The sequence below is a fragment of the Drosophila virilis genome, chromosome 4 (assembly GCF_030788295.1).
Source record: "Drosophila virilis strain 15010-1051.87 chromosome 4, Dvir_AGI_RSII-ME, whole genome shotgun sequence".
Lineage (NCBI taxonomy): Eukaryota > Metazoa > Arthropoda > Insecta > Diptera > Drosophilidae > Drosophila > Drosophila virilis.
This window is the reverse complement of record NC_091546.1, coordinates 27,517,487-27,541,933: the sequence shown is the minus strand read 5'-3', so window position 1 is coordinate 27,541,933 and position 24,447 is coordinate 27,517,487. Positions and strand designations below refer to the sequence as shown.

General features: G+C 39.1%; 2 protein-coding genes across 3 annotated transcripts; one reads left to right on the top strand and one right to left on the bottom strand.

Moving 5' to 3' along the window:
• Nucleotides 1-249: 249 nt before the first annotated feature.
• Nucleotides 250-5,474, top strand: spel1 (DNA mismatch repair protein spel1). The gene is made up of 6 exons (XM_002057495.4): nucleotides 250-405; nucleotides 467-516; nucleotides 583-1,373; nucleotides 1,433-2,517; nucleotides 2,579-2,811; nucleotides 3,802-5,474. The coding sequence occupies exons 1-6, from the start codon at nucleotides 357-359 to the stop codon at nucleotides 4,348-4,350; spliced, it is 2,757 nt and encodes a 918-aa protein (XP_002057531.1). The 5' UTR covers nucleotides 250-356; the 3' UTR covers nucleotides 4,351-5,474.
• Nucleotides 5,157-18,430, bottom strand: Ca-Ma2d (Ca[2+] channel Muscle-specific alpha2/delta subunit). 2 transcript variants are annotated; one of them, XM_002057496.4, is made up of 11 exons: nucleotides 17,121-18,430; nucleotides 9,697-11,026; nucleotides 9,463-9,639; nucleotides 9,326-9,403; nucleotides 8,888-9,264; nucleotides 8,648-8,799; nucleotides 8,079-8,584; nucleotides 7,772-8,014; nucleotides 7,231-7,324; nucleotides 6,736-7,160; nucleotides 5,157-6,674 (listed from the first exon to the last, which is right to left on the bottom strand). In XM_002057496.4, exons 1-11 carry the CDS (start codon nucleotides 17,276-17,278, stop codon nucleotides 6,561-6,563), a joined length of 3,654 nt encoding a protein of 1,217 aa, XP_002057532.1. In that variant the 5' UTR covers nucleotides 17,279-18,430; the 3' UTR covers nucleotides 5,157-6,560. The 2 variants fall into 2 exon arrangements, with proteins under 2 accessions (XP_002057532.1, XP_032289009.1); XM_032433118.2 differs by lacking the exon at nucleotides 17,121-18,430 and having other exon boundaries at nucleotides 9,697-10,877; nucleotides 10,934-12,049.
• Between the last annotated feature and the right edge of the window lie 6,017 nt (nucleotides 18,431-24,447).

Sequence of the window (24,447 nt, the reverse complement as noted above, 5' to 3'; positions counted from 1 at the left end):
AGGGTGGTAGTACTTTAAATAAACAAAAGGTTTGTGACACCATGATTTGCAAATTGACGTCGATTTCTTTTTCAATTAAATCATTTTTAGTCGAGCTTTTAAAATGCTTTTGCAAATTTAGCAAGCATTAAATAATAATAGCGCTCAAGCGAATGATGGAATGACATTCTATGTCTCATTTGAGTGTTGATGCACGGTGCGACGAAATGTTAGCACGTGTCATTCCAGTGCTTGCAGCTGTTTTTTTGTTCGGGCGTTAACCAGCACTAGTTTGGTCGCGTCGTTCTGGCAAAGTGGCGCGTAAATCGGCAAATTGTTTAAAACCAAGTGAAAAAAACATAGTTAAAAGCCATAAAATGGAAGGAAAATCTATAGTAAGCAGACAGGAGCCGGTGTTGCATTTAGGTGAGCATCAAATAAACACACATTTTGCAGTTTAACCATATAAAAACGCTCTGCTGTACAGATACCAATGCACGTCGCAATTTTATCAAGTTCTACAACAAGCTGGGAGAGGTGAGTTGCTGATTTGTATTGCGTTTGAATTTAGTTAATTTACATATTAGATTACATTTCCCATAGAAACCCAGGTCGACAGTGCGCTTTTACGATCAAACCGACTGCTATACGGTGCACGGCAGCGATGACTGCGAACAGGTGGCCAAAATTGTCTACAAATCGACGGCGTATGTGCATCCACTGCTGCCGGACGACAAACAGGAAACGTTGCAGTATGTGGCCATGTCCAAGGCCAACTTTGAGCTGGCGGTGCGCGATTTGCTACTGGTGCGCAATTTGCGAGTCGAGGTATACGTGAGACGCACCGAGTGGCAGCTGGAATACCGCGGCTCGCCGGGCAATCTGTTACAGTTCGAGGACATTTTGTTTGCCAACAAGGAGGTGCTGGTGGGCAATACCATCATATCGCTGCAGGTTAAGCTGGAGGGCGGCACTCAGCGTCGAGTGGGAGTGGCTGCCGTTGAACAAAACGATTGTTCATTTCAGCTGCTTGAATTTGTGGACGACGATTTCTTTACCGAACTGGAGGCGACCGTGGTGCTACTGGGTCCCAAAGAGTGCCTGCTGCCATCAGCTGATGGCGAATACACAGCCGTCAAGACGCTGCTGGAACGCAATGGTGTTATGATTACGGTGCCCAAGCGTGGCAGCGCCGCCGAGCGCAATGATCTGCTGCAGGACTTGAATCGTCTGCTGCGCTTTGCCAAGGGGCAGCAGGAGGATGCCAATGGTCGCAAGGAGTTGCAAATGCAATTGGCCGCCGAGGCGCTGCGTGTGGCCATCCGATATTTGGATTTGATCAATGATGCCGGAAATTTGGGGCACTACGAGCTCAAGCAGTTGGACCTAAAGCGGTGTGTATAGTTCAATAATACGTTAAATATTTATATTTATTAAATTATGTGCTTTGCAGATTTGTGCACTTGGATTCGGCCGCTGTGGCCGCTCTCAATATAATGCCCAAGCCCGGCACACATCCCACCATGCCTTCGTATCGCTGGCAGAGCATTCTGGGCGTGCTGGATCATTGCCGCACGCCACAGGGCCATCGTCTTATGGCGCAGTGGGTGAAGCAGCCGCTGCGCAGCTCCGAGATTCTCAATGATCGCCACAACATAGTGCAGTGTCTGTTGGAGTCACCGGAGACATTGGATACGCTAAGTATGGACTACTTGAAACGCATACCGGATATCCTAATGCTCACCAAGAAGCTGATGCGTCGCAAGGCCAGTCTGCAGGATCTATTTCGCATTTATCAGGTCATTTTGCGTACACCAAAGATTCTTCAGCTGTTATTGAGCCTGGAGCACAGCACAGTGCAGAGCGTGCTTTGTGCGCCCTTTAAAAGCTTTTTGGAAGATCTAACTGGTCTGAAGCAAATGGTCGAGCAAGTGGTGGATTTTGAGTCCATTGAAAAGGGCGAGTATTTGGTCAAGAGCACCTTCGATAATCGCCTCATGGAGCTGCAGCAGACCATGACGGAATTGTATAACAAAATGGAGCGTCTGCAAAACAAGTGCTGTGAGGAGCTTGATTTGGATGGCAAGATGGTCAAGTTGGAGAATGTGGCCAAGCTGGGCTATCATTTGCGCACCACAATCAAAGATGATTCTGTGCTGCGCAAGAATAAAAACTATCGTATTGTGGATGTAATTAAGGGCGGCGTGCGTTTCACCTCCGACAAGCTGGAGAGCTATGCAGATGAGTTCGCCAGCTGCCGCACGCGCTATGAGGAGCAACAGCAGTCCATTGTCGAGGAAATTATCCAAGTGGCTGTTGGTTATGCGGCTCCGCTAACCTCCCTAAATAATGAGCTCGCCCAGCTGGATTGTCTGGTCAGCTTTGCCATAGCCGCACGTTGTGCTCCGACGCCATATGTGCGGCCCAAAATGCTAGCCGAGGGCGCTGGCAAGCTGCTGCTTGAGGATGTGCGTCATCCGTGCTTGGAACTGCAGGAGCACGTGAGCTTTATTGCGAATAGTGTGGCTTTTGAGAAGGGTGCGTGTTTGTTGTTTTAAGATTTAAGATCGTTGTTTATGTTCTTTTTGTATTTTCACAGACAAGTGCAACATGTTTATAATAACGGGCCCAAATATGGGCGGCAAAAGCACGTACATACGCTCCGTGGGCACAGCTGTTCTAATGGCCCATGTTGGCGCCTTTGTGCCCTGCAGCATGGCTACCATAAGCATGGTTGACTCCATACTAGGCCGCGTTGGCGCCAGTGATAATATAATTAAGGGATTAAGCACCTTTATGGTAGAAATGATTGAAACCTCGGGCATTATAAGGGTAAGTAACACAATATATCCATTTAAATATGAAATTTTCTTTGCCCGGCTGTCTTAAATTTTATAGTAATATTTCTGCTACGCCCGCTCCCTGCCACTTTAGGCGCCACTATCCATGTATTCCCCAGTTTGAGATCCATAGACACCTAATTAGGTGGTTTTTAATTATGTACTTTAAAGATCGAGTCCTTACTCTAAACTCACGCACACTTGTGGCCATTTAAATTGTCAACACCTTTATATTCAAAGATAAAGTCATATTTCCACCCGTCATGCCCACTCCCGACCCCGTAAATGTAAAACATCTGTATAAGATAAAGCCTACTCTCTTCCCAGAATATGCTACGATCCATATTACCTTCAGTTACAGTTTGAGAGACACATCCGATGCGTAAATGCGTTGTTATGGAGACTTTTCGCCTGTTTTCCATTATTTGAAAATATCATTACTCAGTCTGTAGCATTCGACTGCAAAGTTCTTGCTGTTTTTTTTTTTAATTGTGCTCATGTTTTTGGCATAAGGCAAGCATTTGAGGATTTTTTTAAAGAGTCAGAAATGTGCTCGACTGAACATCTTGTGTATTTGTTTTTCTTGCTAGTTTTCTTTTGTGTTTTGCTTTGAGGTGTTAGAACGACCATATTCATATCGCCAGGAATTTTTTTTAAATTTTGAATCGATTGCCTTAAAACTCAACTCTATGCACTGTGCAAGCACTCACTGGACTTCTTTTTTTTACCAACATCACAAAATTCAACACCCTGTATGGTTGTATTTATTCAAATTCAACTCCCAGATCTATGTTAACGCTGCTTTGGAATTTCTACTTTCTTGATAACCAAAATTTCAACCCATGTATTGAAATTGGCGGTTCCTGCCTTAATGACGAATATGTCACCCTTCACGAGCGGCTGATGGCTTCAAATTATTAGGAAAACACGGGCAAAGCCAGATTTTACACCAGCAAGCTTATTATAATTTTCTAAATCGCAGACTGCAACGGAGAAATCACTAGTTATCATTGATGAGCTGGGACGCGGCACATCCACATATGAGGGCTGTGGCATAGCCTGGTCGATAGCCGAGCATTTGGCAAAACAAACGAAATGCTTTACGCTCTTTGCAACACATTTTCACGAGATCACCAAACTGGCCGAAACATTACCAACGGTTAAAAACGTTCACATGGCTGCTGTGGCGGACGAGGATAACTTCACGCTGCTGTATCAGGTGCGGCCGGGTGTCATGGAGAAGAGCTTTGGCATACAGGTTGCACGACTGGCCAATTTTCCGGAGCATGTGGTACAAAATGCGCAAGAGGTGTACAATGAGTTCGAGGACGAACATGCGGGCAAGCAAAGTGAGGCGGATAAGGCGCTGCTGGATAAGATACAAGTGGCCATAGAACAGCTATCAACGGCTGGCAATAATACGGATATCAATGTGGAGGATCTAACACAGCTGGTGGCCAAGTTTGCCAAGGATATTAAACAGCTGGACAGCGATTATTTCAAGACTGTGCTAACCAGCAGCGAGGTTTAGCACACAGAAGCTACTTTAATTTAAAGGAAAGTTTTCGCTTTTAAAGTGAATAGTTGCTGTAAAATATTAAAAGAGCTTAGAGATTATAGTAATATATACAGTATTCATACGAAAGCTATCCATCCAGAGTCTTACGTTTATTATTTAAACATTTATTGGTCTTTTTTCTTATTAGCTGTAAAATTGTTTTTCTGTTTTCCCTTTTTTTTTTTTTTTTAATTCATATTGTATCAGTTTTAAACCGTTTCTGTTTTAAACATCAAATTTTTGCATACGAATTTTGCACTAATGCATCTGAATTTTCTAATGAAACTAAAAATAATTTTACTATTATTAAATATTATTAATGGGTTTTTAGTTTAGTGGACATTTGGTATTATATAGTAATAATTGCGATGTTGTCGCCAGTTTTGAATTGCAAATCCAAGCGAATTATTACCAGTTATATTTATGCACATCATTTAGTTTAGTAGTTTATTACATTTTACAACGTTTAAACACTCCAAAAAATAAATATCGTATTAGTACGCGTAAACATTTAATTAGTTTAGTTTTAGTTTCATTGTTATTATTTTTATTTTTTATTTTTGTAAATTACATTTAATAGTTAACTGTTTAGTTTTAAAATTTCCGTCTTCATTTTGATTTCAATAATGTTTCAAATTCGATAAGAAACTGAATTTAAAAAACATTTCACCACACTTCGTACTTGCATCAAATTCACTTTTCTATGCATAAATTCATAAAATGTTTCGAAATACGATACAAAGGCAATTGGGTTGTTTTTTCAACAATATTTGTTTCTCTTTTTGTTTTTTGTTTTTTTTTTTTTTTGTATTTGGTTTTACAATTTCTTGTTGCTCGTGTAAATGTTGCGCTGAATTTTGTTTAGCCAAAAAACCGATATAGTTAGTTATAAGAAGTTATTTTTGTTTTGTTGTGCAACTTAATTGAGGTTCTCGAAATAAGTATTGCATACTTTTCAGGTGGTCCTATTTGAATACCCCTGCAGCGGATCTGATTAGCTTTTTTGATACTATTTATATAAAGTTAAGAACTAAATACAACAGATCATAAAATATCTCGATAATAGGCTAAAGAATATAATTGTGAAGATTTTTCTATTTTTTTAGTTTTAATTTCATTCATGATTTGAAACCATTTTTGGGCTCTTCTAGACATTTTAAAGTTGTGTGTCCTAAAGATCTGCAAGGGTATTGAGAGCATCGGCCGAACCGAAGTCAACTTCTTGAATTTAGTGCATATTTTCGTCTGTTTTCGAGCGTAAAATAAATAAAATACAATAAAATCGTTACAAATACTTCCCGTACATTATTACAATACATATACAAAAACCATATATATAAACTTTGAATAGCGGTTAACAAATATCTATAAAAAACATTGAATACATTAATTATATTTTATATTATATAGAATATATTATATTTAAACATATCCTTTGATTTTTACCATTTAAAAAATCCATCTGATTGTATACGAAAAAGCTAAAGAATTTTGCAAGACTTTCCATACAAGTAATATATATATATTCTTCGGTTGGGCAAAAGGGACGAAATATTTTATATCTAGATCGGTTTATAGTGTGCTTTTGTGTGTTTTTAGATTTTTTCATTTGTAAAAAATCAACTAATTTTATAAAATTACAAAAATAATTATTATTTGAATTATTTTTGTTTACATACAATTTTTGTTTATTATTTGGCATAGGTTTTACCAGTTTTAAACCATCAAAATAGTTAATGAAACGTTCGCCTCTCAGCTATATGCTTTTGTATAAAACTTAAATTTCCTTCTAAGTTTTCGATAAACAGCCGTAAGAGCTAAAAAAGTGGTTGAAATTATACGAATCTAGAAATATTTGAGGAGTTGCTTCCTCGACTGCTTAGCAACGATTTTGTAATTCGTAAAGTAAAACGATTTTTATTCTTAACATTTGGCGTATTTTATAAGTCTAAGAGTTGAAATTGTTGTTACTAAATTTGCTTTAAGTTTTTTTTTTTTTATAAGATTGTGCCTTTGTTTTTTTTTTTAGTTGGTTTCTGTTATTTGTTGTTAAACATTCGACTAGAATTGTACTACACAATAGTTTACAATCTAAAAACAAACAGATCGCAATAGTACATAGGTATATAGTATATATATATATATGTATATATATATTTATATATACACATATATTGTATAAACTAGACGCGCATAAAGCAACGCGTCAAGTAAAACATCAAAAGTATGGTCAGCGGCAGCAGCTGAAGCGTCAGGCCCAGCCGTGAGGCGTTGCCGCAATAGGTGAACAGTTCCTCCTAAAAAAAACATTTATGAATATAATGAAATATCGGTATTAAATTGAAATGGTTAGCTCACATCGTCGTGCTTCGTGTAGCACTCCTCAATGCGGCGACGCTCGTAGAAACTCATATTCAGCTTGTAGCAGGGAAACTCTTCTTCGTAGTTGGTTATGCGCTGCGGTTCGGTGGTTAGGCGTACGCTGCGCGATGGCATCAGTACATTGACCACCATCAGCACTAGATTCGTGTTCGGTATCTTTTTTACCAGAAATGGACGCGTCGATGGCACCTCTATGTAGTCATTGATGCCCACCAGGGCGGAGGGTTGCAGCGCGTAAAGCGTTGAACGCATATCGCAGGGCTTGTAAATGGGCTCCGGTTCGGGCTCTTGAAATATGGCCTCACCATCGTCGCCATCCTCCTTGGGCTTGGCTGCTGATGGCGAATTGCTGTCGCCCACAGCCACATATTCATCCTCAATATTGTCCAAATACTCCATAACTAATTGACAGAATAAATTAACCGATTTGTTGGTTAATTCAAGTTGGTTTTCCAGCTACGATTTACTTACAGGGCGCACCATCCACCCACCATTGAACTCTTTGATAGTGCCAGAAAAGCTGCGCTATTAACCACTTCCAAGCTAGCCCGAGCACTTGTAGCGGCTGCGAAATATATAAATATATATATAATATATATATGTATGTGGTTATACACATATTAATATTTTTTATAAAAATGGTCTCTAAGATGTCACGACGTGGTTTTTTATCAGGTTTGTAATAGTTATCAAACGGGATTGAAACGGTGCTTACAGATTTCACACAAGTTAGAAGTAGGTATAAAAAGACCTCAAGCATATTTAAAGCAGGTTTGAATGAATTCAAGCTGGTTTGAAACAGGTTTCAAACTGGTTAAAAACCGGTTTGAGCCAGGGGGTTGAATCATGTTTTACAAAGGTTTGATTCGGCGAACAGGTCTCACACAGACTCCTGACAGATTTTTAAGCAGGGCTTTACGCCCTTTTAAAAAAGCTTGTATCAGAATTCACGCAGTTAAAAATTATATTTATAAAATTAAAATTGAATTTTCTACGTGGTCCGTGCACTCACATGCAACAAACTGTGTCCATCGCTGGGCGTTGTTGGCTCCACTTTGCATAGCCCCTGATAGTCATAGACCTCGATGCTTTTGAAGATGCCCTTCTGCACCATTGCGGCCATAACATCGCCATGGAATTCACCAAAGAATTTGCCCGTCGTGTTTATGTTCTGACCAACAACAATGTACGCATTGTTATCGATGACCGAACAGTCAACGTCATCATCCGTGCAGATGGGCAAGCAATTGTTGCACTGTGCGTAGAAAAAAAAGAATTAAAGATCCGATTGATTCGCTTTGGTGCCCCCCTGCACTCACATTATCCACGGCGGTAATGTTGAAGAAGCGCTCCCACATGCGCGCATGTGAGAACTGGAAACCGACTACGCAGGCGGGCGCCTCTTTGCCGCCATCTCGTGGAAAGATGGCATGCGAGGCGGTTACCTTGAGTTCGCTATCCTCCAGCGGATCGTGATAGTGTTTAACCGAATAGACAAAGCTCTCGGTGTTCTCCTGATGATGCTGCAATATGGCGCTCTTGTACCAGGTCTCATCAATGGCTGTTGTATGATAATCGCCAAATTCCCGATCCGTATCCACTTCCACCTCGCCAAAGATGAACTGCCAGCGTGTCAGGCCACTCATGGTGGCCACGAAACGCAGTGTGGCACCAAAGCGTTCAATTAGTTGTCGCTCCTGATCATTCTCGAACTTCCATTCGCCGTAGCTAAAATTGGTCACTTTGGCATCAAAGATGAGCAAGTTCACCAGCTCCTTGTTGCAATAGTAGGCATCATCTCCGAGCGTTTTGCGACCACAATTTACTGCGATTGATAGAGAGATTAATTGGCGCTGGTTGTAGTTTGGCACTGCTATGGAGTACTCACAATCATCTTTATCATCCCAATCGGACTCATCTTCGGCATATTGTTCCGGCCACTTCCAGTCGAGTTCCATCATCTTTACCAAAAACTCGCGCAGTTCCGCTTCAGGCGTCTTGAATTCGTGACCCTCAAGATAGTGATACTTGCAGTAGACCCTAGAAATATTGTTTGGGATAGGAATTGGGAATTAACAGCGCGTTAGTCGAAAATGCCTGACTATGGGTAAAACAATCTTCCACATACCAATCGGGATGCACCTTCCAGTTTTCGCCAATGAAGAACTCCGATATGTTTACCTTCATGTGCTTGTTCTTGTCCACCTCATCGCCCACCTTGATCCAAGTCTTGCCATACTCGCTGGGCATTACAATGCCCAGAGTAAATGGAGTATTGGGCAGCGGCGCAAAGAAATAATCCTGTTTCTCTTCCGAGACGCGACGCATTTTATCATAATGGAACTTAACCGGAATATCCCTAAACTCGTTGGCCTCATGATGCACCATGGCGCTGCGCAGGTTTAATATGGATTGTCCAGGCTCACGCGGATTCTGATCCTCAAACAAATGCTCCACTTCGGTGAAATCAATGCTGTTATAGTTGGGATTCATTTTGCCATTGGACTGAAGAGCAGGGATAATAGGTAACTACAATTTTCTGGCTGGTTAAAAGTATCTTGCTTACGCCAATGGGTCGCAGATCCGGATGCAGCAGCATGTAGCCATTGTTGGAAACCACAAAGGAGTAACCATTTACGCCCAGCTGTAAGAATTGGTCAGCTCTTTCAATATATTCTCATAAGAGTCTCAAGTAGCTCTTACCTTATAGGGCAGGGTTAGCTTGTCGATATCCTCGACTGGCAAATCCGTTCCGGCCACGCCCAGTAGACGGGCGCGTCTCCTTGTGCTGTTCTCATGGAGATAGGAACGATCAAAGGCGGGTACACCCACCGCTATCATGAGACGAGGTCGCCGTTCTGTGCTATTCATAGGATCATACTGCAAGAATGAAAGATTCAGACATGTTTTGGAAATATACGAGAGAATCAGACCAACCGTTTTATCTGTAAAAGCATGCGTCCAAGTAGGCGGATGCTGTTCATTCTGCAGCACCAAGGGCGTGGCTATAACATCGACATACTTGAGCACCTCCTCGTGCACCTCGTCGAGCGTCTGGACATGCGAATAGTAGCCACGATTCAGACAGGCCATCCATTGTATCTCGCGCACCTTGGTCACCTCCTTGCCCAACAGATACGTAAAGATGCGCACATTCATGCGCGAGGTGCCGTTCTCTCCATCACCCCAGTTGTATTTCTCAAAGACATCGGTGGTATTGCCGGCAACGCCGTCGGTGACCAGCATAATAGCCTGGTTGCAGGTGGAGGTTTCATTGCAGCGACGATTTATATAATAATTGCGTAGAATTTGAAAAGCGTGCTCGTAGGCCAGCGTTAGATTCGCATAGCCCTCGGGATCTTCCAGATCGGCAATGGCCGAATTGAAGACATCAATGTTTTCGGGCGTGGCTTGCACCAGTGCGTCCTTAAAGCAGGGTATAATGCCCTGCACCTCGCTGGAATACTGAAAAATTGTGAAAAAATCGTTGTTGGAGAACGTGTCCAATATGCTGCGTATGGTGAACTTGGCCACATGATGGCGATGACCAGTCATCGAGCCCGAGTGATCCAGCAATATGACAATATCCTTGGAGCATGTGGCCGTTTCAATGTACCAGGAACGTTTGCGGCAATCATAGGTATCCGCATCCAGTTTATTTGCGCGCGAGTCTGTCCACTGTGCGGCGGGATAGTGACGCAATATGCCCGTATCGGAGCCAAAATATTGCCAGGACAATGCTGGATCGGACTGATAGTTCTGTCGGAACACCTCATCCAGCTGCTCCGACCATTGTATTGTCTTAAGCACATGCGGCGCACGATCCCACACATTCGAGGGCACATGCACCGAGCTGTGCTCCGTATCTACGGATATATTGTAGAAATGGGTGTCCGGATTAAGCATCATATCGCGATACATATACGCATATTCTTCCTCATTGGGCGCCAACTGCTCCGAGCTGTTACCATTGAATGCCGAGTACTTGCTGGAGTAGTATGTGAAGTTCGCCTCAGCATATGTCTGATTGAACTCAAAGTTCTCGTTAACACTCTCCGCCTTCTCCTGTATGCAGCGCACTGCGTCCATTTTTCGTGCCAGCATTTTGCCCACATTCGCTGTGATGGACTTGATCAGTTCGGAGCCATTTTTTAGTTCCACGCGTGCATTGTACCCTTTATATTTCTCTTTGATCTGCTGCGATTTGGTTATCTTTTGGGCCAGCAGAAATAGCTCGTCTCCAAATTGGGTTGCCCATTTGCCAACGCTGAAAAGCAAATATGAAGTTGAATTGCATTAGAAAACTAAGTAAAAAATCTCTGTGCATTGATAGGTTTATGAAAAGTTCAAGAACCAGTCGAAATGAGGGCCTAACAAAATGTAGGAAGTGGTACACTGTATAATTGCCAGAAGTTGACAAGACTCTGGTTATATTAAATTAAAGTCACAAAAACAAAATGTTTTGTCCCACTAGAACTCTTTTTTCTACCCAACCTTACATTGGAAGCTGAAATCCAAATCGGACTTATTTAAATTTCTACATCTCTCCAACTTCTCAGAAGTTCCAATTGGGCTTATCCTACACCTGTTCCTGTTAACTTGTCAGCAGTCTGGCAACGCCAAATGGTAACGTCACAGCTGCCCCGTATAGAAATGTCAACCACCTGTCGACTTGCAAGTAAAACGAGGCCTCTAATTAAATTAGCGCAAATGTCTAGCACGAGTGTGTGGGTAACGAGCACAGCCAAAAGGTGTGCATGTGAGCGTGGTGTGTGTGTGTGTTTGTGTGTGTGCGGCAAAGAAACTAGCCAAACCAAAAACAGTTTAAGCAGCAGCGCTGCAGCGCCGTGACGCAGGCAGCGAGCAGAAACAGCTGTGCTTCGACATTGCATAAGTGTGTGTGTGCGACTGTTGCGTGTGTGTGTGTATGAGAAATCAACAAGTGCCCAGATAATGCGCGCGCAGGTTGTTTATGAAACTCTTCATTTTGAAATACTCTTAAAAAATGATGCTCTTAAATTAAAAGGTGCGCTATAAAAACAATTATTTTGGTTACGGCCAACGATAACTACTGCTACAATTAATTACGTATATAAAAAATGTATCTAAATCTATAAAATGAAAGCTAAAATTTTGTTTGATGACATATTTATTTATAGTTGTTAAACATTTACTAGTGTTATAATTAAAGAGCCACTAGATGACCTATTAAAATACCTCCTCACGCGTCTAACATAAATACATATTATTATTATTATATACATACGATATACATTAAAATTATTAACATTTGAAAGCATACTGAAGCCATATCTTTAATTTACCAAAAAAAATTAGTGAGAATCACATAGTAAGGCGATATTTGAAAGAAAAACGTCAGTGACTGTATGAAAGTAAGAGAAAGATACTAAAAAAGAGCTGAAATATGACAGAAAGAGAGAGAGAGAGAGAGAGAGTTGCTGAGTGAAGAAGAATAAGAGAAAGAGTCAGTGGAAGAGAAAGGAAATGAGAAATACTGAGTAAGAGACAAAAAGAAGTAAGAGAGGTAAAGAGAAACATGTATAACATTAGTGTGATCCGATTAGTTTGACCCCGAATTGTATACCGACTGATAAAATGAATTTTAAGGAAAATATAAGTAGAGAGTAGCCAACGAGAGTGTGCTTGTGGGAGAGAGAAATAATAGATGCACATAATAGATATAATAGACTAGTAATGGATATAAAAATAAGGCAGGAAGGTGAAATAAAACATATAGAATATTTTATACATTAGAATCAAGAGAATTTGAGATAAAGAGAAGTAGCAGAGTGAGAGAGGAAGAGAGTGAGAGAGGAAGAGAGCGAGAGAGAGAGGGAGAGAGATTAAAAGAGACAGGGAGAAAGGTAGGGATATAGTAAGAAGTATGGAAGATAAAGAGAAAGAGGAAGGAGTACAGGCCGAGGGAGTAAGGAGGAAATGAAATTATTAGGCGATATGCACAGCTGCGAAAGTAAAAGAAAAGAGAAATTAAGAGAATGTAAAAATTGAGAAAGGGAATTGATCGAAAGGAATAATAAATGAAAGTTCTTAGATAGAGCAAGGAATGCCGGAAAAGCGAGCTATAGATACAGTAAGTGCGAGAGAAACAAAAGATAATGAGAACTGTGCGAGCGCGTAAACTGAGAAATAAAAAATAGAACTGAGAGGCAAAATAAGAAAAAATTAGCAGCTTATTACAAAAAATATTCCAATTACAAATTAACTGCTGCTAATCCGTGATAGTGGTTAGGTAACATTTATGAAAATCGCATAGAGGCGTTTTGCAATACTTTTTTTATATATATTTAAAGGATGATTACTTTAGATTATTGAGTCCACTATCTTATACACCTGCTCATAGTGTCTGTTCTCTCCCTTAACTTATTATGAGATTTTACAATTGTACCGCTTTCTTCGCTCTCTTTCTCTTTCGGTTTGCCCTGATGCTCTTGTAGTTGCCCCATTGCCTTTGACACAATTATTTGCCTGTGCGTAAGTGCCGCCTCTGCTCAAGTTTAATTGTTGCTGTTGTTGTAGTTACGAGCTTTTTGTCTCATTTTGAAGTTGTTCAATTAAATTCGCAACATTCCTTTGTGGCAGCAGTCCGTGGGGCACCCACATCGTCTGCTCCTCTCACATTGTTTTTTGAACGGGTTCTGTTCTTATCTGCACTTAATATCGGACTGGCTGGCTCGTGGGTGTGGACGTAGGACGTAGCTTGTGAGTTGCCAAGTTTTTGCCTTTGTATACTGTGTTATTTATTTTCTTTTCTCTCTTTAATGATTATTTTTGGTTTTTCTTACAATTTACATTGATTTTTTATGTGCGCTTGCCTTATGGCCATTGTCTATTAATGTGCGCAGTGCGCCAGAGCGAAAAAATCGCATAAAATGTTGTATTAGATATGCCACGATCATAAATTAAAAAGTATTTTGCCAGTTTGTTCTTATTTTGTTGTCTTTCTTCTTCATTCTATTTGAACTTAAATTGTGCGACTTAACGGCATAAATTAAGTAATTTTCATAGATAATATAATTCTTAGCATGGGAGACAACACGGATAAACTCTGATATAAAAAAAATTAAAGTCAAATTTCGATAGTTTTTACACCTTTCAAGCCGTGGTAAATGGCAATATTGCAATATTGTGCCTTTCATTCACGACTATCAAATGTGTGACCCAGGAATAGCCAATATCTGTTGATATATATTTATTTGCACAAATCTGAATATTAAATAAGCTGTTACGCTTTAAATTATTGCGCGTGGCTTAAGCTGATTAAATAAAGTATTTTATTCTATTTTATAAAAGCAACTTTGAACGCTGCGAAAAATCAACAAAAACACAAGCGCATTGTTATATACAAATATAATATATACCTTTCTGAATATATCTCGTATTAAAAATGATGATATCATAGAGAATACGGCAGCTCCGTAGCACGCCCCACAAACATTTTTATTATTAATCTGGCTAAATGCATAAATTGCCAAATAATAAGTACATTTTAATTAGTTTTCTGGGCGTTGCTCTGAAATTTATTAACAAAAACGAAGGATTGTCCAGCTGAGGCTTTTCGGTCAGTGCATGTCAAAGTGTAATATTTGAACCCTGTTAATTAGATATTCCATTTACCATTTGATTTAATTACATTCGCTAATTGTATTTACTTAGCCGTTTACTTAGTCGCAGGTAAACATTCCGTGGCGTTAAATTAATAGAACGTTGACTTTCAGCAGCCCTACCAAATGCCCAATAAAATATGCATTACGCGTAAATAGACGTCTGTAGTACCTGCTGTGGCCCCAAGTCAACATGTCAGACAAATAATTCTTTTATGTGACTTATGAAAAGTGCGCCCCAACAGAAAAAAAAAACAAAACATGCGAAATAAGTAGCAAAAAGGTCGTCGCCGTTTTCGGCAGCGGCAGCTGAATTTGTGGGCAAATACGCTGACGCACACTTACAGACGCACACAGACGCACACATACACAAGCACATACATACACACACGCGAGCGCTAAAATGAAAATTCGAAACAAAAGACAAAACGCGTAAACACGCAACGGCCAAAAGGCAGGAAAAAAGAACACTGAGAATATTACAATAAAACCTAGACGACCGTCCAATACGCTACGTCAATGTTTAAGTTAAGCTAGTTAAAATCCGATTGTTAAAAGTCGCGTTTAAGCTACCAGCAGGATATAACGGTTATAAGTTATTATATTTATTATATATAGTTTAAAGCTGTTGTACTTTATTTCAAATATTATATGCCGTTATGGCCTTAAACTAAAACAAAACTAGATGCATACACTTTGAGATTTGAAACACAATCCACATTGTTCTGTTCCCTAAAAGACGTCTCTAATATTTTCAAGCTAAACAATTGTAAGCATTAAGTGTACGGTCTTAGCTTTTCTGTCCGATTTAGTAGTAAAAATGCAAGATTAAACTTAAAAGGTTAATGTTGCGATTTAAGCTTATGACAATATTTATAGTTCAAAGTTCAAATATTTCTTATAATCTTATTGATTTTTAGGCGTTAAGCCTTCGGAGCTGCTGTTTTTTGTATATCCTTGTAGGCGTAATTACAAATTTGGCATGAAATGAGCAACACATGAAAAGAAACTATAAATTATATTTTAATTCTCGTTCGGTATCAGCAGCTGAATCGATATTTCCATGTCCTTCATTCTGCTTTTATGGCTCAGTTCAAAAGCTATAATTATAAAACATCACATTCTTTCTGTTCTAAGTTGTATGTCCGATTGGAATCAATATTACTAATAACCAAAAAGTAAGTTCTTATACGTTCTTATATCACACATTTTGTTGTTCAAGAAATTGTATTCAAACTTGGCATATACCTAGTTTAACTATGATCCTTTTATGCATCTTCTCAATATATGACTATAATATCGTAAAAAAGTTGTTTTGCTTGTAAATTTTTATAATTTTCTCCAGGTATGTCCGCAAAACTATAAGCAATGCCTATGCAAGGGTATTTATTATTCTGCGTGACCTTTCTCTGTTTTTACTTGCAAAAGCTGATTCAGGCCAGAAATAAATATTTAATCTAAAAGCTGACCAAAATAATAAAACTTTATGGCACACAACATTCTTGCTACCCAAAGCACAAATTAATAATAAAAATGTAAAATGATGTATAGATTAATTTGGTAAAGTCATGGAGAAATTGAATGATTTAATTTTTATGTATGAAGTTTGAAAAGCGTATAGACGTACCGATCCTAAGACTTAATCGGTAAATATTCGTTTGAAATACTTGTTTATGAAGTGATATCTCCCCAAGAAATTGTGAGCTTTCATAAGTATATCGTTCGGAACAATAGCTGGTAAATGTTAACAATGCGAGTTTAATTTGCAATTAAATAATTCAATTGACAAACAGGAGTTACAGTGTAAAACTTTTAATATTATCCCTGACAAAATATGGAAATTGTTAAAGATTTCCGTTGAAATTTAGCTTTTTAAGCAATTTAAGTTTTGATCATCAGCTTCATATTGAGCTGTTAACTGTCAAGCTTTAAGCGATCTGGCAGCACGAAATTGCATGCGTTAAGTTGGCTGTGCCTGAAAATTTCCTAAAGGCCAACTGCAAAACATTTGAATACAAGCAAATGTCCGAGAAAAAAACATTTCGAACAACAAAGTTGTAAATGATTTGCTACGCATACCCTGCACATAATTATAGCCCACATGCCGAACGCCTCTCAGGTACAAATTCTTAAAATCTTTTATTGTTGATTATATGCATTTAAAGCAATCGACAAATAGGAGCCAGAGTCAAATTTTAGCAACTAAAGCAATTTAAATTTTGATCACCAGCTTAATTGCCTTTTTTTAGCTGTCAAACCTTAGGCGATCTGGCAGCACGAAATTGCATGCGTTAAGTTGGCTGTGCCTGAAAATTTCCTTAAAGCCAACTACAAAACATTTAAACAAAAGCAATTATCTGTAAAACGAACATTTCGAACAGCAAAGTTGCAAATAATTTGCTACGCATACCCTGCACATAATTATAGCCCAAATGCCGAACGCACGATTCGCAGGGCATTCGATAAGAAAAGTGAGGGACGATGGCAAATGCCAAAATAAATTAGCATAAAACGCACGAAAAATTAACGAGCGACGTCGACAACGCGTTGTGGAAGAGGGGCCGAGGACATTCTCGTGGATGATGATGATGGGAACACGCCCTTTAATGGGCGCTAAAAAACATTTTCATGGAAGCCGAAAACAAACTCAAGTTTTGGTAAATATTATGTTTTTTTTTTGTTTTTTGTTTTGGTAATTTAAAATTTTTGAAAACTTACGCTTCGTCCGCGGCGGAGGCATGCACCAGAAATGTGGTGGAGGCGGGGCCGCCATGTGGCGGACCGCAGATCAGCAACAACAACAGCGGCTGGGCGGCAAGAAATGCGGTCAAAATGACAGCAAAATGTGTCATCAACTTTTTGCATGTACCAAACATTTTGTTAGCATTTTTCAATCTGTTTTTATTTTATTTATTGTGTTAACCTAGACACACGCACTTATATTTCACTTATCCAGTGCACAATGCATTTGACCAAAATTATGTTTGCTCCCAAAGTTGGTATACAATTTTGGGTGGAGTCGCGACGTCAGCGGCGGCGCTGACGCTGACGCTGGCGCCAGGCTCACAGTTTTTTCTTGTCAGTTATATTTCACCACACGCGGCGTATGCGTAATATTTGAGTTATTGCATACAAGTAACAAGAGAACGAAAAACAAAAATTCTTAAAATGCAAAATCAAGTTAGAATTTTTATAAATTGTTGTTCGTAGTTTTCGTTAAATTTATTTTCAGCTACACAACGAATTTATATTTTTCCCTCAGCTGTGCGTACAATTTTCTATATATAAACTTTTGCTCTTAGTGCGGCCCGTTTTGATTACACATATGGCACACTGTCGCTGTACACGCGCGCATTTGTGTGTGTGTGTGTGTGTGTATCAGTGTTGTATATTTGCCTGAGTGAGTGTTGTTGTGTTGGTGTGTGTGTACGCGCTGTTTAGTTTTCCGCTTGATTTTCGGCTACCGCCAACGTTGAAGAGCTGCGTTTGACTAAAGTGGAAAACTGAAAATTTACTGAATGCTGCCTCGGCCACGGATTGAGAGAGCGCGCGTCTCTTTCTCTGACGTTGCCCTATTTATAGTCGCGCACACACACACACTCTCTCTCTCTTTCCATTTCTCTGCCTGCCTCTCTCAGTTTTTCTCTGCTTGCTTGTTTACGTTTACGTTTACATTTGCCAGGCGGCGGCACAGCTGTTTGGTATCCTATTGATTTTATCATGAGGGATTCCGTTCGTAGCACACCTCATACAATGGCATTCCATTTGCTTTTCTTCTTCTTGTTGCCTGCTGCGCTTTACGCCGCATATTCATAACAGAGAACAAATTTTGGGAGCGCCGCTTTACAGAGAAAGATAGCGAGAGAGAGAGAGAGAGAGAGAGAGAGCGCGTGACTGTGTGTGTGCGTATGTTGGTTCTTAAGTATATTTTTCTTGGCTATAACATTATTTTCACAATTTTTTATGCGTCTTTTTATTATTATTTGCATAATTTTTGCTTATGATTCCATTTGGTCCCATTTCGTGGACTAAATGTATTTTTTCAGATTTTGGTCTTAATGCGATTGACAAATTTTACGGGATTTAAATTATTTTAAATATAGAACCTGGAATTTGAAATCGTATTTTGAATACAATTATTTTTGTTTGTGGCCTAATATAAATCTAAAACCTCTAATCATTGACCAAATTAAATAAATATTATTTATAATATATATTTTATTACAAGAAAAAATAAAAGGAAAAATCGAAGAATTCGATTTCTTTCGCAAATTGAACTCAGTATAAAGTCGCTTATATACGAATTATTGAATAGAATAATAAATCTCAATTTCTGTATTTTTTAAGGGTTTTATGTTTTTATAAATTTTTGATGAGCTGCATTTGCATGTTGGAAACCATTTGAAAGTGATTTCATTACCGTGACTCACACAATGCAGGTCATAATAAATTATTCATAGCCATTTATTGGCCTGAAAGTGTGGGCATTTACACATTTTCAATTACAATATTGTATTATTGGAAATGCCTAAGCCGCAATAAAATAGCAGTTTTTTATAAAATATTCAACTTTCATTGATTTGAATTATCGCTGAGCTCTTTTAATTTGATGAATAATTCATTTTTCCCCGTTTCCTGATGCTAATGCTTTATAAATCCAAATTAGGCTGCGGGCAATTTTCGGCGCAAATTCGTGGCAAATTATATTTTTGGCTGAGCTCAGCACGAATAACAAATTTTGCGGGTAAAGCAATTTAAACACACACATTCGCACACGCACACGCATACACACACACAGATGGACCTATACATCCACATACAGTTCAAGTATGTGCCTGTCGTAGTCACGACTCACATTGTCATAACAGCTATAAGGACATGTAGGAAGGCAAGTACCTGTGCCCTCTATGGCCTGCTGGTTGTGCGGCAGCCAACGGTTCATGATGATGATGATGATGATGATGACAATAATTATGATGACAACGCACTTAGTCAAATTTTTAATGAACTCAACAGCGTTTTACTTTTAAAAGCACCACAACAACAGCAAGAACAAGAACATCTGCACAAGGATCACAACACGAAGGACACTTTTTAGTGCAGTTGGCTGAGCGGGCACAACTTGTCTGTGGCATGAGTTAGGGTATAGCAGAGAGTAGCTTGAATATGTTATTAAAAGGGGAATTCACTGAACGATACCTTTTCGAAGCTAGAATGTATATGTAAGCATATGATCTTAAAAAGTGCTAATATTAAGCTGGTCGGCACGAGGTTAATATTTGCTATATTTATATTAAATATATTTATCAACAAACTAGGCACGCATAAAAATTAGCAGCTTGTCGTCTGTTAAGCTACTTCAAGAACCTCTCGATTCTATATTCAGCAGACTTTGCTATCAACTCTACAAACGTCTTGTTTCCATTCTGAAGCTTAAGCTAGTTGAGAATTGCAAGCGTCGGGTTAAAAAAAAAAAGGAAAGTGTGCATGCATATGTCTATTTTATGTATTCTTTACTCTGAAGCAGTATTATCAGCTGTGTTTATTTTGCTAAGAAAGGGTCTATTTTTATTTGTATACTTATTTTTATGTTTTACTCAAATGCTTAAGTTGGAAATATTTGTATAGCTTCGCAGAATCAATGACAAATACGTGCATATGCAAGCATATTAAATATTCGGCATTGGCATATTGTTTATGGCATGCATTTTCTTGTACTGAAGTCGGCTTAATTACGAGCTGGCATTTTTATTTCGCATAGCATACTTTTCAGGGCAGCCCGAGCGCACGAACCGCTCTACGTGATAATGAGCATAATTTGCGGCAGATGGCAAACACGCAACTACCGCACAGTTGTGCAAGTATTTGTAATGGTTTGTATCTGTGTGTTGGGGCCTGACATGTCCTGAAACCTTTTGGCGGCCGTGTCACGAAGGCAAACGCGCCCATAAATTTGGCCCGTGTGCATTTCATTTGCATGGAATTTATGAGCCACAAGTGATGAGACTGCCAGACATAAGTGTACCGCACTTAGCGGCGAGGTGCGTGTAACTGACATCCTTTGATGCTGATTACACTTCAATAATAACTAACCGCCAAGTTAACTGAATTCCTAATTAGTGGCAGCCAACCAAGTAAAGAGGCGCAACTACTCATGTGAAAAAGTGGGAAAAGCAACTTCAATAATTGACAGCGCGGAATAGGCAAAACCGATCGAATGGAACGCCTCGAGGCATTTCAAAAAGTTTTGACAATTGCAAACTTTTTCCAGCTGTATTTTTTTGTTTTTTGTTTTTGAGTTATTCGCTGCCCTGGGGCAATCCACGACAATATTTTGCAGCAACTTGCGTTTGGTTTATTCAACCATGCTTAAAAGGAAAAATCGAATTGATAATAAAGAAAATGAAAGAGCAATAAAATTGAAAATAGCGAACAGGAGAGCAGAGGGTGCTTCAACCGAAACCTTTAACAAGAACGAGATGTTTAACAATCAAATTACAAATTAGTCAAACACAAAATTGTATATTGCAAAGTGTATGAAAGTTAGAGGTGAGGGAAGGGAATTTTAAGCTCGAGTTTACCTATAAAAAAGGGTTTCGTTGAGGCTTTCAAGGCGGAATTTACTACTCATTCTTCAAAATGAAACACCCTGTGTTTGAATAGATGAATGCCTGAACCTATTTTTATACCCTGTTCCTATTGAAAATGGGCAAGAAGGGCATAATGTATTTGGGCAAATGTTTGCAACAGGCAGATGGAAGCATCTCCGACCCCATAAGGTATATATATTTTTGATCAGCATCAATAGTCAAGTCTGTACGTATGTGTGAACGCAAGGATCTCAGCCCGCACATATTGCGTTTATTTCCGATATTCGATAACTTGCCCCGTTTCCAAGTAATTGTAATAAAAATCAATATCAAAATGCTGATTTTTTTTTAGCTATTTTGGTAAATAAATCATGTAAATAATCCAATTTATGCTGGCCTCCAATTTATGCATTTGGTTTTGGAAGAAGAGGGTTCAGGGTACCCCCTAGTCGGGAGCTCCCGACTTACTTGTTTTATATTTATTTCGCTGCGCTTGACTACGGGCACCAATGTAACAGCCACAGCAACAAAAGCAGAAGCAGCTACAAAATTGTAAAGATCCTGACAGCCGTGTCAGTTGTTATTTGCCATTTTTGCAGTTGGGCTAATGCCAATTGCACGACGATTTTCTTCCGTGGGTGTGTGTATCCTTCGTGACAGTTTTTTGTCATGAATATTTTATACATTTATTGCAACACGAATTTCGGTGAAATTTTTAAGAGGCGTTTGACATTGAATTGCAATTGAGTCCTTTGAGTCTCTTGAATCTATTTATGTGGCTAGGATACGTTGGCCATAACCCAACCGGCTCAAATTGTGTGCAGTGCCTTTTGTTGACCGCGTTCATAGCCTGAGCTGCTTGTTATTTACAGTTGGTTGACGCTGTTTTATGTGCCAGCAGCAGCAGCAGCAGCCAGCATTTCATTAAGACCGCAAATCCTTAGCCAGAGAATGTTGCTTCCACTGGCAAAATCGGGCCGTGCGCAGTCAGCGGAAATAATCGAGCACAACAGGGAGGTGGAGAATGGAGTGTGAGAGCGTGGGTTTTGATGGACGAAAAGTTCGAACCAGTTGACATTTTTGAAATACACAACAATATTGTTGTCGTGGATGTCCATTAACGTTAGCTGTGACAGCTATAACACGAGTGCAAATAAAGCAAACACATAATTGTAGCATACTTTCCGGGCCTCGCTCAAGGACTTGCATTGTTTTTTAATTGCATATCAGATGACAAAAACCCAAACTCGAATTCACAACGCAAACAACTACATAAATTCACTACGAGCTCAGAAGGGCAAGTTCGCTCGTCCTGCGAGGACGATAATTTATGAACTTGTGCCCATTTGCTGTGCTTATGCCGTAAATTATGGCCACTTCGGCACGTGTCCTTTTATCCTTTTTGTCTCTGCACACACACACACACACACGCATTGTGAGCTCTGCCGTTGACACATCGTTGTTATTCTTTATTTACGCACACGCACACAGCCAAAATGTGATTATATGTGATGTCGAAATGTCCTCATTTAGCATTCCGCAATTTAATTAATTTATTCTTTTACTAATTTGCAATTAGCCTTATTGCAAAAAACCCGTTAAATCGTTGTTGGTGTACTTAAACTTTTTGTGGTTTTAAAAAAACATGAAACCGCTAATTAGTTGGCCATTAATCCGGTCATATTTTTGCCTCTGTTTGAAAGTGATTGCATTTTTGAATGGCATTTAATTCACGTGACACTTGAAATAAATTAATATGTTATTGTGGAAAGTAAGCACAAAATTAAATGCATTTGCCAGGAATGCAGTTTCAAATCCGATTCAAATGTAAAAAAGATCACAGGCAACGATAAATTACTGGCACACACATTTTGCAACTCTTGGAAACAGTGTTGAAAGGTGTAAAGCTTATAATTCTCAAACAGTGTAAGTGAGCACGTAGTCTCAGGGACACAAGTTGTTGGAAAAGTACGTGCCCATAAGAGCTGCTGGCTTATTGCTTGGATAAGTTAAAACTGTGACAAATTTTAGTTTCTTATAACGCCAACTTATAAGCAAATTATTTATCTGACTATATATAAAAGCTTGGCGCATCTACTGTGGCATCTGGCACAGAAAAGCAACCAATACATATTATAATTGAATATCGCCTAAATACCTTCCTGACGATGCAAATAAGATGTTCCTTAGTATGTATGTACTCCGACTAGCTTTGTTTATATTCATCTACTCTTTCGTCTGGCAGATAACTTTCCTCGCTTACTAAGGATATTTTACTTGCAAGTTCTTTGTTAATCCTGTTGATTAACTCATGTTCCCCAACAAATCAGTCTCAAGTTATTAATGATAATCTCTGTAGCTCTGGCTCAACCACACCAATTTCAATGATTAAATTTTGCATAGTTACTGGCAACTTTAAGCCACGTCTGGCCACAATCTGTGCTTCACTTTTAATCCGAACAAATTGCCCGAAATGTTAATCCATAATTGTTTTGGCATCAACTTTGGCGTTTGGATTGGCATATCGCAACGACTTGTGATAATATTGGGCCCACCATTTGTTCATTTGCTTAATGCCAAATGCGAATTGGTCTTAATGTTGGCTTTATTTCTACTAATTCTTGCCAAGTTGTGCGTACTTTTTAATTAGGCGTGAGAGCTTTTGAATAGGCTTCTTTTTATGTCCATTTCTTTTTTTTTTTTGCTTTTGCCGCCTTTGTCTGTGCCACTTAGCTTAATTTATCTTTTCAATGAAAACGCGTTGCCAGCATCTTCAATTAATTTGTGCCACCTTCTGAAGGAGATTTAGTTGCAGAGCAAGATTTTGCTCGTTTTGGCACAGAAACGCTTCAACTTTAATAAATAGCTTTCGGGTTTGCGTTAAGTTCAACATTATGAAGCACTCGCAAGGTCTGCTATAAATAGCATTTGTTTCGGTAATCAATAATTGCTTTGTTGGCCAGCAAAATCTGTGGATAACAAATTAAACTTAATGTGCCGCAAAAATTGTTGAGCTATTATGCCCCAATCGGGCTCTGCCTAATAACTTGTGACCAAATTTATGGTTATCCTTACGTTCCGACAGACCTTTAATTGCTATGCCAACACTTTAAAATTGGTTTGGAGAGACCAAAAATCGGCCAAGAGAAGTCTGCAGAACGAAGTCATTGCGGCAAATAATTGTCTAGTGGGAACAACCAAAGATTGACTTTTATCGGGATAAAGTTGTATATATAAGAAAAGAGGAAAGAGGGAGATAATCGGCAGCCATCTGACCTACTAAGTATCTGTCAAACCTTATTTTTCGACGAACTTTCAGGCCTAGGTTTGGCTTAAAACATCTCGGTGACGTGATATGTGACCTCATCTGCTAGCTTAAAGCTGAAGTTAAAAGTATTTACGGTACGCAACAGCAATTAATTTCCATTGACATGCTGGGGACACGTTGAAAAACA

What these genes read in the sequence shown, in the direction of transcription:
- spel1 (XM_002057495.4), top strand. Translation starts at nt 357, where the DNA reads ATGGAAGGAAAATCTATAGTAAGCAGACAGGAGCCGGTGTTGCATTTA. An exon ending in GGAGCCGGTGTTGCATTTAG is followed by an intron (nt 406 to 466) that starts GTGAGCATCAAA and finishes TCTGCTGTACAG; the next exon opens with ATACCAATGCACGTCGCAAT. An exon ending in AAACCTCGGGCATTATAAGG is followed by an intron (nt 2,812 to 3,801) that starts GTAAGTAACACA and finishes TCTAAATCGCAG; the next exon opens with ACTGCAACGGAGAAATCACT.
- Ca-Ma2d (XM_002057496.4), bottom strand. Translation starts at nt 17,278, where the DNA reads ATGTTTGGTACATGCAAAAAGTTGATGACACATTTTGCTGTCATTTTG. An exon ending in TGGAAGGTGCATCCCGATTG is followed by an intron (nt 8,800 to 8,887) that starts GTATGTGGAAGA and finishes CAATATTTCTAG; the next exon opens with GGTCTACTGCAAGTATCACT. An exon ending in ACATTACCGCCGTGGATAAT is followed by an intron (nt 8,015 to 8,078) that starts GTGAGTGCAGGG and finishes TTCTACGCACAG; the next exon opens with TGCAACAATTGCTTGCCCAT.